Genomic DNA, 15,388 nt, shown 5'->3' on the forward strand with positions numbered 1-15,388 from the left:
TATATATATATATATATATATATATATATATATATATATATATACATTATATAATATATATATATATAAATTCAAACCTTATAATGACATGCAAAAGTAATTAGGAACAATATTTTTCAAATCCATTATTATAAATTGTAACAAGATTATGAAAGATAACTGAAGTTGTATATTTCATAAATTACTATACACCAAATAATGCTTCCACATGTTCAGTGATGAACGTATAACTGGCAAGTCAAAAACAACATTTCTTGCATTTGATATTGCTCTCATTATTCTGAAACAGCACTAAAATCATTCACAGCCATAAGAGGTGGATACTATATCTAATACAGTAAGGCCTAATTACTAATAACAGATTTGGAATGCAAATCTGCAACATGAGCAATGATCCCCAATTATGAAGATGGGTCCTTTCATCATTTCATTAGTTCTAAAGGAAAACCATTTCTAAGAGGTGAATGTGCCCTTCAGGATACTGCGGGACTAAGATGATACCCAAAGTCACCTTCAATTACTTCATAACTAACACCCATCTAAGTTAGTTGTGCGTAAATACCCACTAAAATGAAATATGCACCTCAACCAAAATTCCCAATATGAAATATTTATCTGCATTAAGATGTCTAAATACCTACCAAAATGAAATATGCACCTTAACCAGAATTACCAATATGAAATATTTATCTGCATTAGCAAGTAAAAATGACAAATTTATTAAATTACACATGGTGTAATAATCTGTCGTAGCTACTCTGCAACACTTCAAAGACTGGATAACAGATATAGCACATTCATCCAGAAAAAAACTGATTACTATTTTGGAAACTTGCATGGAAATCAGTCCTTTAACAAAACACAGAGTATACAGTTGTCCCTCAAAATTTATGGGTTTTAAATTTGTGGATTTAATTGCTTGCAAATTGTAAATGATAATTGAATGGAGTATTTTTATCTTTTTGGTCATTTGCCTTGAATTAAGTGTTTAATAGACCATAAATGCATTAAATACTCATATATAACTTATTTTACCATTAAAATGCAATTGTAATAAGTCAAAACTTGCGAAAAGTCACACTTACTCTTAAAAACTGCATACTAACTTAAATACTTACACTGCTTTATGAAAAATTGTTAACTTTTTAAAAAATTACAGTTTGCAAAAGGACAGTGGATCTGTGCACTTTGCTAGGGGATGCCAGCATCTTTGTCTCGGCTCCAAGCCTCCCTCACACGTTTTCTTGCAAAGTGATCTGCACCGTAATTTTTACAGCTCATATCTTGAGCACATGCAGCTGTAATATCTTCAATTAACTCATGACCCAAAAGCACAAAGCTCCTAGTGCTGCTAGAGGTACTACAAGACGCAAAAGAAAGTGATGACCCAGCAGGAAAAGATTAAAATGTCAGATTTTCTACATACTGTGGACGCATATGCTACAGATACCTGCCATTAAGGCAGCAACATGTAAATTGTGCAGTACATACATAAGGAAAAGTCAATCCATACCAGCAGATGCAAAAACACTGCATTATGTGCAAAAACCTTCTATCCCTTGTGGAAACTGTTACATTTCTGTGGGTCCACATAGTGTCAATAACTTCAAAGTATTTACCGTGGGGTCCATCAAAGAAATAATGAAAGAAATTGTAACTATGGCAAAGAGGGTAAGTGGGGAAGGGTTTCAAGATATGGATCTTGGGGAAATTCAAGATGTAACTGACACCACGCCAGCCGAGTTAACGAAAAGTGATTTGATGGAACTAATACAAACAGTTGCTATAGCATATGAAGAAGAGGCAGTGCCGAAAAATGTGGGATTCCATCAATTCACTACTCTCATGGACTATGCTTTTATTTTACTGGCCTGCTGATGGCACATGCCTTGCAAGTGAAGGAAATGGCAGTAGCAAATGCACCATATAAGTATTCATTTTTAAAGAAATGATAAGGTAAAAAAGTCAAGCAGATATCACAACATATCACCCAATGGTCAAACCAACAATCCTTGTTTCTCATTCCACCTACTCTTACCTCTTCCACCCCTGACACCATAGAAGCTCTGAGACAATCATTCTTCCTCCTCCTCCTCATTCAAAACATATTATCGAAGAAGGTAAAGATCCTGACAGTCAACCTCCACTTATAGATATGCAATAAGTATAAGGCAAGAACTGCATCAGTATTTGTGTTGCATCATCATCATCATCATTGTTCAAGATCATCGTGCCACCGTGTCAAAGACTTGAGTGGAAGTGAATACATCTTGGCACATCCTTACATATGTAAAATGTGAATGGTATTTCTAAAATTACATTAATCCATTTTAATGGAATGGTTTATAAATTTAACAACTTATATACAGTATAAACTCTAATGATATAATATACTCTCTCTCTCTCTTTAACCTTATACAGTACTGTATTGTTGATACTGTGCTGTTCTCTAAAAGGTGTGCACACTACTGTACTATACTGTATTGTACATAATCTGTTAAATAATTAACGGTTTGTGTTAAATATATGTAAAGTTTATGGTCAACAGCAGAATAACATTTGGGAGCATATGAGTTATTTATGGGTGGTTTATTTTTGTAGGGGGCTGTACCCGCTAACCCCTGCAAATTTCCAGGGACAACTGTACTTCAAATTCCTACTCAACTGAACCTGTCAGTTTACACAGGTAACTGAAAAAGTTCTCTATGCCATAAGGAATAAAAAAAAAAACCCACACTGTAATACAAAATGTCTTTAAAACAGAGGAAACCACAGCTGGAACAAACAACATGCTGTACACAGAACACATAAAAATCAAGAACATCAAAAGGCATACCTTAAACCCTCTATGTAGACGATCTCTCATGATAGCAATAAATTCTTTGTAACTCAGTTGGCCATCACCATCATCATCAAATATTTTGAAGACAGTGTCAACAATGTGTGGACTCAATTCAGCACCTGTGCAGATTTTGACTGCTCGATGAAATTCCTCTGGAAATAAAGAATTAATGTAACATGAAATTTGATTTTCTTCACATATCTTAAGACAACACAGAGGTAAAATACTGAAATAGCATAATAAAAGACTGGAAATTAATTTAATAGTCAAAAGGCTTGTCCACACCAATGAAATGAACATCAAGATTTAACAAGTGCACATTTTAATAAAACAATGTCTAAAAATGTGCACTGAATATATCAAACTTTGAGATTCTTACAGTGTTTCATCATAAAATTTATTGATCAATTTATGAATCACATTTACATTAATCAAACAAGTCACAGTGAAGATGTCTTTAAAGTTATTCCTGTACGATACAAAACAGTCATTGGTTCATCATAACATATTTTCCCATTCTCACATAGATATAATGAACTAGTAACAAAGCCAGAACTAATCTACGTTATACAATTTGCCAATTATATTGGTTTTCCACATTTTTCTTATATATTGTATACTTTCGGGACACCTTCACAGTTGTGAAATATAAGTTACTGATATTAGAAAACAAGCTGACACACTGCTCAAAATATGAAGCATGTGCATTTATCAATTATCCAATAACTTCCAAACATACTAAAAAATCTAATAATGAAGTAATAAAAAAAAAGCATATCTGCATATTCTCTCATTCATACATGTGGCTGTTTTCAGGAGGGCTCATCAAGTTCTTCCATTGGAGGGGTCCCTTCACAACCTCTGCAAAGCTTTAGTTCCTCATTGGACGGGTTAGTATCATTCTCGGCTAGCACTCTGCTGGGCCCGCGTCTGATTCTCCAACCGACCAATGAAGAATTACAGAAATTTATTTCTGGTGATAGAAATTCATTTCTTGTTATAATGTGGTTCAGATTCCACAATAAGCTGTAGGTCCCATTGCTAGTAATCCTTCGGGCCAGCCCTAGGAGAGCTGTTAATCAGCTCAGTGGTCTGGTTAAACTAAGGTATACTTTTCTTCTCTGCAAAGCTTTGTGGCAGGTACAGAACACCAAACTTCCACTGTGCTGTTCTTTGTAGTTTAACCCAGCAGCTGGGCAGTGGATGCCATGCTCCAGCTTTGAGATGGTCCCAATGTCTCTGCGTTTCCTCTATTCAGATGGCTGAGGCAGGTTCTTGTTAAGTTACTGGCAACAACAATGACCCTCACTGCTACTTCTTGGCTGCAGCAAGAATGGTTTCAGGACCTTGTGCAACTTGTCATGAACTGTCACAGGACTCTACTACCTTGGAGGTGTCTTACGAAACTGCTGCATTTCCACCAGTTTCACCCTCACTCAGAACAGCTACACCTTAATACCTTGCAGTTATCAAGCAAAGTATCAGAAAGAGGCTTTACAAATGTTGCTACGGATCCCTGCTGTTCCTCTACCACAACTGTTTCTCATGTAAAATGGGCTAGATTTATGGCTTGATATATCTAAGTTCTCATTCCCTAAAGCCTCTACTGTATTCTGGTCCTAGCAGACTTTTTCACCTAAAGAACACTAAATTCTCACCTGGTTGTTAAACATTACAGCTGTGTTGTGTCTCTGGTCTATCTTCAGCAAGGCTGAACTTAAATGACAAGAACATTTCCAACATTTTTTTTGTCACTTTAGCATATCCATTCCTCAAGTTTCAGTAAAACCTCCAAGTTGGGACTTGACACTGGTGCTGTGCAGTCTTACTAAGCTTTCTTACAAGTCCATATTTGATGCCTCTCTTTTAGATTTGACCGTTAAGATTGTGAATGTGATCACGTGGGATTTCTTTAAGAGTGTCAACAAATTATACATATTTTCGACTGAAATATCATACTGTGTTACTGATTAGCAGCTCTCCTAGGGCTGGCCCAAAGGATTAAATTTATTTTATGTGGCTAAGAACCAACTGGTTACCTAGCAACGGGACCTACAGCTTACTTGTGGAATCCGAACCACATTACAGTGAGAAATGAATTTCTACCACCAGAAATAAATTCCTCTAATTCTTCATGGGCCGGTCGGAGAATCGAAAGCGGGGTTTCACCAGAAACCAATCATATACTGTATACCATAAATCAAGCTTCTGAAAACCCCAGTACAGTACTGCCCGATTGTGATCTGTTGAATCTATAAGGAGCTCCTAGGGAAAAGGAACAATAGGGGAACCCAAGGCTCTGTGAGAAACAGATTTAATGACTAGGTGAAATTTCATGGGTAACTGGTACATTCCTCCAATAAAACCCTGTCCATCTCATATTTTCATCAGAACAATTGGAGGTGTTGCTTGCAGCCCACAGGTTAAAGAAAGCAAATATGATGAAAAGGTGAGTTATTGGAATTGGAACATACAATTTAGGCCAAAGGCAAATTGCTGGAACCAATGAGGTTATTCAAATGCTGAAAATAACATTGAAACAACTGTTAAGAGAGGGTGAAAAGTACGATGGAAGAAAGAGAATATGAACACAGGTATAGTGAAAGGAATAGAAAGGGCTGCAGCTAGGGGCCAAAGGGATGCCATAAAGAACCTCAAGTATTAACTACAGTGCACTGCGTCAGGTACACTGACAGCACTATCCCCCTACAGGGAAAGGTGTTATGTAACTGAATGAATGGTTCAAGCTTTTTATAGAATCCTGCAGTAATATCCAAAGTCTAAAGAATTTTGCTAAGCTGTTCTCAGTGGAACAGAAAACAATTTATGAGGCATTTAGAGTTTTGAATCTATTGATACTGGGATCACATGCATAGTGCTATTACTGCTCTTCTGTTTGTTACTTAGAAGACTGCAGTTCTGGGTCTTTGAAGATCAAGGATATGGCTATATATGAGTGATGGGTTTGTGGTAAAAATTAATGAGAAACCCTACCTTGTGAAATGGGTTGATCTGCTAATGTATACATTCGCATGGCAATAGCAAAGTCATCTAATGTATTAAGGAACTGACAAAATGATTTGAACTCATTAAAAGTAATTCCTTGTCCATCAGGAATGCGATCAAGAAGCCTCTCCAAATACATTTCATACCTGAAAACAAAGAATATCTTCTGTATTAATGGTTATAAAAGATACCTCTAAAGAACAACTCAAGACAATGCAATATGGAAGACAATTCTCAAAAACTCCTAGAGCCAGTAGAATAATCAATATTTCCTTCACCTTCAATGTAACCCCTATCAATTAAAATCAGGGTCATCATGCAATAAGTGCAATGAGAAAATATTGCATGGTTTATGAAATTTAATTTAGACAAACATCAACTTATATGCATACTGTGCTTATCAAATGCAAGTAAAAAATTTCATATCCTTACAAGGCCAATCCTTAACCCAACATAAAGGTAGATATAACTAATTTAAAACACGACGACAAATTTCTACTATTACACAATCTAAAATTCAAAGCTCTAAAAAGGCGGCAACATCTTTGGAAAAGGGTAGGGGATGGTGTCCAAACTGGATGTACTACTCTATTACAGTAAACATTAAGTAAATGCATTGTTCTATGGTTACACAAGGTAATGTAACACTCCAGAAATGTAAAACAAGTATAAGTGAAACCTCAGACTAAATCTGCCTTTACATCATTGTCATTTGCCATCGATTATAATAAGGCTATGGACTAAGTTTTTACATACATTTTACATAAAAAGAAATTAATCACTGCCAAGCCTTGAATGAAATGTATTCTTATGATAATCTTTGGTGCTTTATCTTTTACTATAAATACTGTTGGAATACAAATTAAAATACGTGCATCTCTATCACTCTGCTTCTTATGGCATAAAAAGGCTCCACCTATGTCAGCCAGTGTTACAAACACAGAAAAGCAAGTGAAACAGCAATAACAGATTCAAAGTAATGTTTTAGAAATGTGAATCAAAGCTTTTGTTTTGAGTTATGTGGTAAGTCAATAACAAGTTTACTGCAAAATCAAATCCACAGAATCATCAAACCATCAGCACCAGTGAAAACTAAAAACAAATAAGACATAATGTCAACAACTCAATTTGTGCAAGTGTTTAACAGCATTGTCTGCTTACTCTTAAATATACTGGTTTGTGTATTGCGACATAAAATATTCTACACTATATTTAGTACATGATCACCTAAAAAACAAATCATAGTTATTCTTATCAACGTAATGTCATAATGTTATGCTTAATCAGTGTATGTACGTATTCTGAGAACACGTGGCCTTGCCATTACATTATTATTATTGTAATTATTAAGATAAAAACTAGCTCATTCAGACCACTAAGTCACGCTTTTTGACACTCACATGGCTAGCCTATAGGCCCTGTTTTTAAGTGAAATGTGAAAATTAGAGCACAGTAAAGATGCAAATGTTGGACAGCCACTTGGAGAAGAGATCGAAGGGAAAAGAAGCCAAGTAAAAGGCAGAAATCAATGCAGCTGGTGCCAAGGAAATACTGAAAGAAGTTTTAGTAGCATCTCCAAGGCTCTGTACAATGCCTACTGTAGGTAGTAACTTCTTACACAAAAAATTTTACCAATCGAAGTTAGTAATGTCATAAATTACTAAATACTAACTACTAACGTGGCAACAGTCACATATGGCACATTGTCCCTATTTTGATAAAACCTACTATACAATTATGACCAAATGCACACATCCACCTTCACATCCAGATGGCTCTAATTAACATGCTGAGCTAATCACTAAAATACTGCCAACTACTGAACACTATGAAACTGAGCATATTCAACAAATTCATAAAAAATACACAGGACATTGACTAAATAGAACACGCATGAAAATCCCCCACACAATCACATTGAGGACGATCCTTTCACTTCATAAAAGGTGAAAAATACATCTATAATGAATTAGGACTTCCATGTAGGATGAGAACAAATGGAACAGATGACTGCAGAAAACTTTAATGCTAGCTACCTATTTCATTACTTCCTAAAATAAAACCTGTGTTTCATATAGTCAAACATTCTGCTCATCACTGGTAATCACTAATGGTAGTGGGGGGCTAGAGGTACAAACTACAAGTGTCTAACAACCCATTCACTTGTCTGCATCGTCACAGCTTAAAGAAATAAAGACTGGTTAATAATGTAAGAAGGATAGTTGTATTTTGTGGCAGTTTAACTGCATACCCAAGATTCAGAAAAAATAAGTTGCATGAATTTCTAAAACAATTACGCATTATAAGGAACCAAGCCAATCTGCAATCCTTCTAATCAGCTTTGACGTTTCATATAAAGGAATGTTAAATGCCTGAGACAACAAGAGCCAAGAACAAGAAATGCGCCACTATAAGCTGGAGATGGAGCCAGAATACCAAAAGGAAGAGTTGTGTCTTCCTTTCAACCTGTTTGTTGGGTTTTTGGCAGAAAGCTGTGGGCAAGAGAGAGGTTGATGGAACCCTGGATCTTCAGTTGGGTGACAATGTCCAACAGGACATGTAACTCACTCACTCATTTTGAAGAAACCAGGACTAAATGGACCTCAGTCTTTACTGTTAGGGCCTGGGGGGGATGATTATCTGAGGGGCTCGTAATGAGGCCTGGTCAAGCTCCTCAAGATTATAGCAAGTCCCAACTAGAAGGTTTGAATGAGAATCTTGGGGTGGACTTGTAGATAAAGATAACGTCTCTTTACATGTGTGAGACATGGTACCAAATGTTTTGATACCATTTTGTTACTTATTTCATCATCAAAATTCATAAAAAAAAAAAAAGGTAGCCATCAAGAATTTTATAAAAAAATGTTCCCGTGCAAAAATTATTTCATCACTTGAAGGGTTTCTACCTTAAGGATAGAAACAATATTAAGAATGTTAAATCAAGTGTCCTGCTTAAACAATTCCAAAAATATTGAGCAAAATTATGCAAGGGGTAATTCCACATACTTTACAGTATTTCAAAATTAATCTAAGAACATGAAAGAAATATGATGAAAGTACGCTTTGCCTTTCCCTATACTCTTAAAAGTCCTGAAAATCACATGGCTGGCAAGCATGGCTGCATCCCTTATATTACCTTATAAAAGTCAGTACTTGAATACAGGCAGTCCCTGGTTACAGGCAGTCCCCGGTTATTGGCAGCCTCGGTTACTGGCGATCTGGTTTTACGGCAATTGTCTAGCGACGACTATAACCAGATTTTCGTCGCTGATAACCAGTTATTGGCGCTGATAACCAGCTATCGGCGCTGATCACCGGTTATCAGCGCCGCTAACCGGGGATCAGTGCTATTGTCGCCGATTTTCGGTTGTTGTCACGCTGTCGGGAACGGAACCCCGCCGATAACCGGGGACTGTCTGTATTGGCGACCCGATTTCAAGGTGCTTGTCTAGCAACGAAAATCAGCAATTTTTAGCGCCGATATGTATCAATTTCGCTTATCGGCGCCGATAATCGGGTCTTGGCGCTGATACATAACTAACAGAGGTGCCGACACCCGGTTATTGACGCCAAAAATCGCTGACTTTCACTTATCATCACGCCTTGGAACGGATCCCCTGCTGATAACCGGGGACTGCCTGTACAGTATAGTATTTTTTATTAAAACACCAAAAATCAAGATACTGTATATCTAGGGGGCTGCCTCTTACCTATAATACATATGGAATCATGGCAAAAATTATGTTTAAAGCTAGCAGCCCATATAGCCTAAGAAAATCCTACAAAAATCTATATTAATTTTTCCATTACAAAATCATTACTTTAGCATCACATACATATCACAGACCTACCATTCAAGAGTATAAAAAGATAAGGTGGTTCTGGAAAGTTGAAACATGTACTAAGGATTCCTCCACTTACTAAGGATTCCTCAATCCAGGTGGTTAACTGAATCACTTTTTGTATAATGTGACTGGCTGATTTGAGAGATTTAAAGTTTTCTGGTGCTGTATCGTCAATTGTCACTAAAACCAATGTCATTTGTTGTAACATAATTGAAACTGAATTACTTTAACAAAATCCTTTGCAGCTGAGATGCTTCGAAATATATCTATAAATGCCACTGACATCATATATTAAATCCTCTACAAGAATCCTGGCAAGGTTGGACCTGCCTCAAAAGTGTCAAAAATTAACATCCTCAAGACTGAGCATTTCACCAGCCAATGCCTTGCAGTCAAAGGGACCAAATAATTTCACAAAATGGCAGGTAATCCCCAGCTTTTGAGAATTAAAGAGTTAGGCAAGTATGGCTTGTATGTCACTGACATACAGTACAGGCAGAATAACAAGGTATGCATAATAGACACAATAACAGATAGACAGATGATCTTCCTTCATGGATTAAAATTAACAGTCAATCTTTACAAGTTATACTACGTAAGGATAGGAATATGTCAAATCTGTGCATTACGATATACCTTGTACCAAATTTAAAATCCCTTCAACCAAACAGAAGGAATTCCAATGACAGGGTAACTGTGAAAGAAATGCTGATAGTATAGAATAGAATATAGAATTTAGGCCCAAGGCCAAGCGCTGGGGCTTATGATGTCATTCAGCGCTGAAAAGGAAATTGACAGTAAAAAGTTTTTAAAGGTGTAACAGGGGGAAAACCTTGCCATTGCACTATGAATCAATTGTTAGGAGAGGGTGGAAATTAAGAAGAAAGAATAAGAATGGAGGAACACTACGTATAAGGAATGAAAGGGGTAAGGGGTTGCAGCTAGAGGCCGAAGGAATGCTGCAAAGAACCTAATTTAATGCCTGCAGTGCACCTTATACACTACCCCCAACGGGGATGAAATGCTGATGAACAGACACAGGGAAATTCTCCATTCATTGGCATCTATGTATGACTGTCTATCCTTGTTCTGAGTTTAACTGCAACCCTTTCAACCATGTAAGAGGAGCTGTAGTGACTGGGTAAGTACGCCATACAAATGCAGAGACATTCTCCCTTCATGAACTTGCACATCTAAGTAAGTTAGAGTAACTCTCCACCAAGTTTTACAGAAGTCCTTTAACAATGAAGGAGGATTTGGAAAGACAAGGTAAACATTACATACACATTCATATAACTGATGAGATGAACTATAGTTCCCAACATTTGTTGGGAAGGGGCAAATAAACTGAAGAATTTAAGTGCCATGAAATATAAGTAGTAAAAGAAAAATACCTATACAGTTTCTGCAACTACAGTACTTCCAATCTTGAAAAGAAAACCTGCCCTTTCTATTCACAAACATGAGTTAAAGTTCAATGAAAAATGTTCTCTTACAGCATTATGGAAATGATATAATAAGGTAGGAAAGAAAACAATAACATAAAATTGAAAGGAAGTAAAAGACAGTAACCATGAATTGTTCTGAAAGTTTGGGAAAGCCTTAAAGCTGTAACTAATCGACAAATACTGTACAATGAAAAGCAATTCAGTTAACCACTGGAGACCCAATGGATCCTAAGCACACATATTAACCTACTAGAGACAGCTGATCTTTTTCTATTACAGTTGAATAATGCATCTGAGATTTTGCACAACACAAAACAGGACATAATAAAGAAATAGCTTTTTATTTGATGGTAACCAACCCAGAAACCCAAATCAATTTCAGTTTTCCCTAATACATCTCACTCATAAACTTCACATACTCCTCTCTGCACCTGGGTATTCAGTAGTATTAAAAATTCATGACAAATCTAAGATAACCAGACTAAGGTACAAGAAATACATTGGCAATACAAGAAAATACCTTACTCAGCAAAAAAAATTACAGTCACAGCTAAGGAGATGACAGTTTAAACTAACCTGCACTAAAGAAATCTACACATGAAATTACCACTATGCATTTTCAATTCTACGAGATTATAAAAATTTTAAAATAAAAATAATGGACAGGATATACTTTAGTGAGGTTCCAGATGAATGGGAATTAACCCTAAAGGCAATTACTATTGCTGCATTTTGATGATCAAATATATGTACAGTATTCACAAAATACAAAACTAGTTATAAAGTTACAGAGTAAACAGACAATGCTAAAAGGAAGATACTCTGCATGTTTTACAATCACCTGGCAGTCCGCTTTGTAGGCCTGAATTATAACAAAAGTAATTTTCAATAATGGGAATAAAACATCAATTCAAAAGGACAGTGTAACATCTAAAGCAATAAAAAACACAGAAACAACTTAACCTATGATATACAGTAGACTATATGTATGTGTGAAAGGTGACAACTTCAATGGCAAGAGTAAATAATTTTAACTGAAAAATACACACTATGTAATGAAAATTCTATTTAGGGCACCATTTTTATAACTTTACAACTGAGTGAACTGTTTAACATCGACATCATGAAAATAGCCCAAAACACAAGTCATGCTATGGGTTTAACACTTAATATAGACACATCTCATGATCTTACACATAACATCAGAAGCTATTCAATACATAAACTAACAAGAGTGTAGTGAAAAAGGTGTCCAATCACATTACCAATAAACTAGCAGAAGAATTACTCACAATGTTTGAATGCCAGTCTTGCTACAAGACTAATTAAATTATGGTGTAGTATGGTACTGAACTACTCTCCTGTACTTGGAAGGTGGTAACTCAACAAAAAATTAAAAGGCCACAGTCAGAGTTATATCTGAACTTAGTGATAAAATGTATTTACAAAAATGGCAAACACTTTTTTTTTCCAGACACATATGCCTTATGTCATTAAAACCTTAGCATTTATTAGCTTTAGTGTAAAATCATCAATAAGCCATGGCTAAAAATAGTCCTCGATAGGGAAAGCAACTACCTTGAAAGCTCTCAAGTCTTCAGAAGGTTTTGAGAGGATTACACTTAAAATTAACTCTCTCCACTCTCCTATTCCATGCACTTTCTGCCTGAGGTTTTATTACATCTAGATAGATTTCTATCTATCCCCCTTTTACATAATTTTTTAGGCCTTGCTATGGTTATCAAGTTAAATACAATTGGGGCCCAAACAGGTAATAACTAAAACATGGGTAACCAATGACTGCTGGGACTGATGAAATGAGATTAAGTGATGAAAAACAGATTATGTGAAGTGCAATTGCAATACAAAAAATCTGAATTGTTGGTAGCTCAACTATCCAGTTATATTTTATCCTCTTAACCCTTAAGGGATGGGCTAAATATATATCAAGCACACGCCCAGACCGGGCAAACTTTAAGGTTGGCCAATTTAAGAAAAAAAATATAAATGTTAAGAGGATATGCAAATGCACATGGTGTAAAAAAAAAAAAATTTCTAAAAATTTTTCCCTACCTTCCAGAGGAAGTTGAAAGTGACTGTTTACAATCCTGTGTGGGGTCTCTTTTACAAGACATTCATAAAAATATGCTAATTTTACCGAGTTATGCATGTTTTTTCTAATAATTTATTTTATTTTGTAAAATTATGATTACAGCTCACACAATATCATAACAGATAACTAAAATCAGTACCAATTTCTGAGTACTGTATATTTGTTGTAAAATATTTATGAGATTTACTTAGATGGGAAGATGCAGAAACTTTTTGTGATGTATACAGTACATGTTTTTTTTTAATATTCCTTTGCACTTTTCTTTGCAAAACTACAATTATAGCTGACATATTATCATAAAAGATAAGAACTAAAACCAACAGCAATCCCTGGGTATATTTCTGAGCAAATAAATAAAAATACGTCATGGGACAGAGAGGGGCAATACATTCCCCCATCAAGTCTCAAGGCATACTGATCCCCCTCTGTCCTGTGCTGAGCTACTTCAATTGCCATAAGTCATTTATGGACCAGTGAAGTGCTATGAACATCTTTCCTGCTAAATTCATCCAAATCTTATGCCACATAATATTAATACTCATATGAGTTAGCACTTCCATCACTCAAAACCTCCTATTATAGATACTCATATGATGATGCCCATCCATAAAGGGTTAATGTCCCCTTTATGAAAATTAACTCCGATTCCTCAAACTGTATTAATACAGTAGATGAAAAAGAAAAAAATTCAGTACCAAAAGGGTGGCTGACGAAAGATAGAAAACATGAAAAAGAGAGAAAGTATTTGAAAGTTGAAAAAAAAAAAAAACCTACTGACTGAAAATAATATGAGCATGAACTGGAAGATGTTCAGAACCTGTCTGGATATGTGGGCACAGGTCTAAGAAGAGGTAGAGCAGTTTTGTTATCTTGGGAGAGCCGCTACAGTATGGATAAAATTGACAAAGAGCTAGACTACAGGTTTACAATCTCCTAATCTGTAACGCTAAAAACTAAAAAGCTCTAAAAACTGAAAAATGTTTTGGAGAAAAGTAATTATTCATAAAATCAAATGGTACAACTATATTTACATGATGTTGGTTTAAATAAAACTTGTTTTGCTTGCCGTACCCAATTATGGTATAATGCATGTATTATTATCATACTGTTATTGTATTACAGAACATAAACATTGTGATAATACACCATTTGCACTTGATATTGTTTACATTCTCCAAATCTCAGGTGACTGAATAGTACTGACATCTCCACTGCCATTAGTTGCTAAAAGAAACATAATTCGGAGATATTTTTTATTGTAAATTAACAACGTTGGGTTTAAACGCACGCAGATTACTGTACTTGATTCTAAAATCAGTAAAAGCGTGATTTCGCCAGTTCCAGATATCGCTTTTGCCTTTTCCAAAATATGTTGCAGCCTGCCCATTATTCGTTTTATTCCACTGCAGCTATTACCTTCAGCTTTAATTTAGTGGTGTTCATTCTTAAGACCTTCTCCATTGAGTGAAGGATGAATATATATTTATTTTATTTTTAATTACGGAAGCCACCATTGAGAATTGGTAACACAACTTTTAATAAAAGCTTGACAGTTACGGTAAATGATGTAGGCAATTAGCTGTTTCTCAATTTGGTTGTTTATGCCAGTACAAGTTAACAATCCTTCATCTGGCATTCTAATAAACAGAATTTTTTAGTGAAGAATGTAGCATCATCAGAGGAACAGAATAGAATATAGAATTTAGGCCAACAGCCAAGCTCTGGGACCTATGAGGTCATTCAGTGCTGAAACAGAAATTGACAGTAAGAAGGCTTTAAAGGTGCAACAGAAGGAAAACCTCGCAGTTGCACTGTGGAACAACTGTTAGGAAAGGGTGGAAAGTTAGATATAAGAAGGAGAATATGAATGGAGGTACAGTAAAAGAGTAAAAGGAATGAAAGAGGTTGCAGCTTGGGACCCAAGGAATGCTGCAGAAGACCCGTAAGTAATGCCTACAGTGCACCACGCCCCTACGGGAATCATCATAGGGTATTACAGTCAATGAAATGCAGAGAGAGAGAGAGAGAGAGAGAGAGAGAGAGAGAGAGAGAGAGAGAGAGAGAGAGAGAGAGAGAGAGAGAGAGAGAGAGAGAGAGAGAAACTACTGGCCACGGTTAGATTGTTATATCGACA

General features: G+C 35.8%; 1 protein-coding gene across 10 annotated transcripts in view; it reads right to left on the reverse strand.

Annotated features, from left to right (window-relative positions):
- The window catches only part of MICU3 (Mitochondrial calcium uptake 3), an 85,541-nt gene that overhangs the window by 7,705 nt on the left and 62,448 nt on the right, over nucleotides 1–15,388 (reverse strand). For all 10 annotated transcript variants that reach the window (XM_067115242.1, XM_067115241.1, XM_067115245.1 and 7 more), the window contains 2 exons: nucleotides 5,837–5,994; nucleotides 2,837–2,994 (listed from right to left, as the gene is read on the reverse strand). In XM_067115242.1, the coding sequence (XP_066971343.1) occupies nucleotides 2,837–2,994; nucleotides 5,837–5,994 (316 nt within the window). The remainder of the gene's footprint in view (nucleotides 1–2,836; nucleotides 2,995–5,836; nucleotides 5,995–15,388) is intronic.

The sequence above is a fragment of the Macrobrachium rosenbergii genome, chromosome 13 (genome assembly GCF_040412425.1).
Source record: "Macrobrachium rosenbergii isolate ZJJX-2024 chromosome 13, ASM4041242v1, whole genome shotgun sequence".
Lineage (NCBI taxonomy): Eukaryota > Metazoa > Arthropoda > Malacostraca > Decapoda > Palaemonidae > Macrobrachium > Macrobrachium rosenbergii.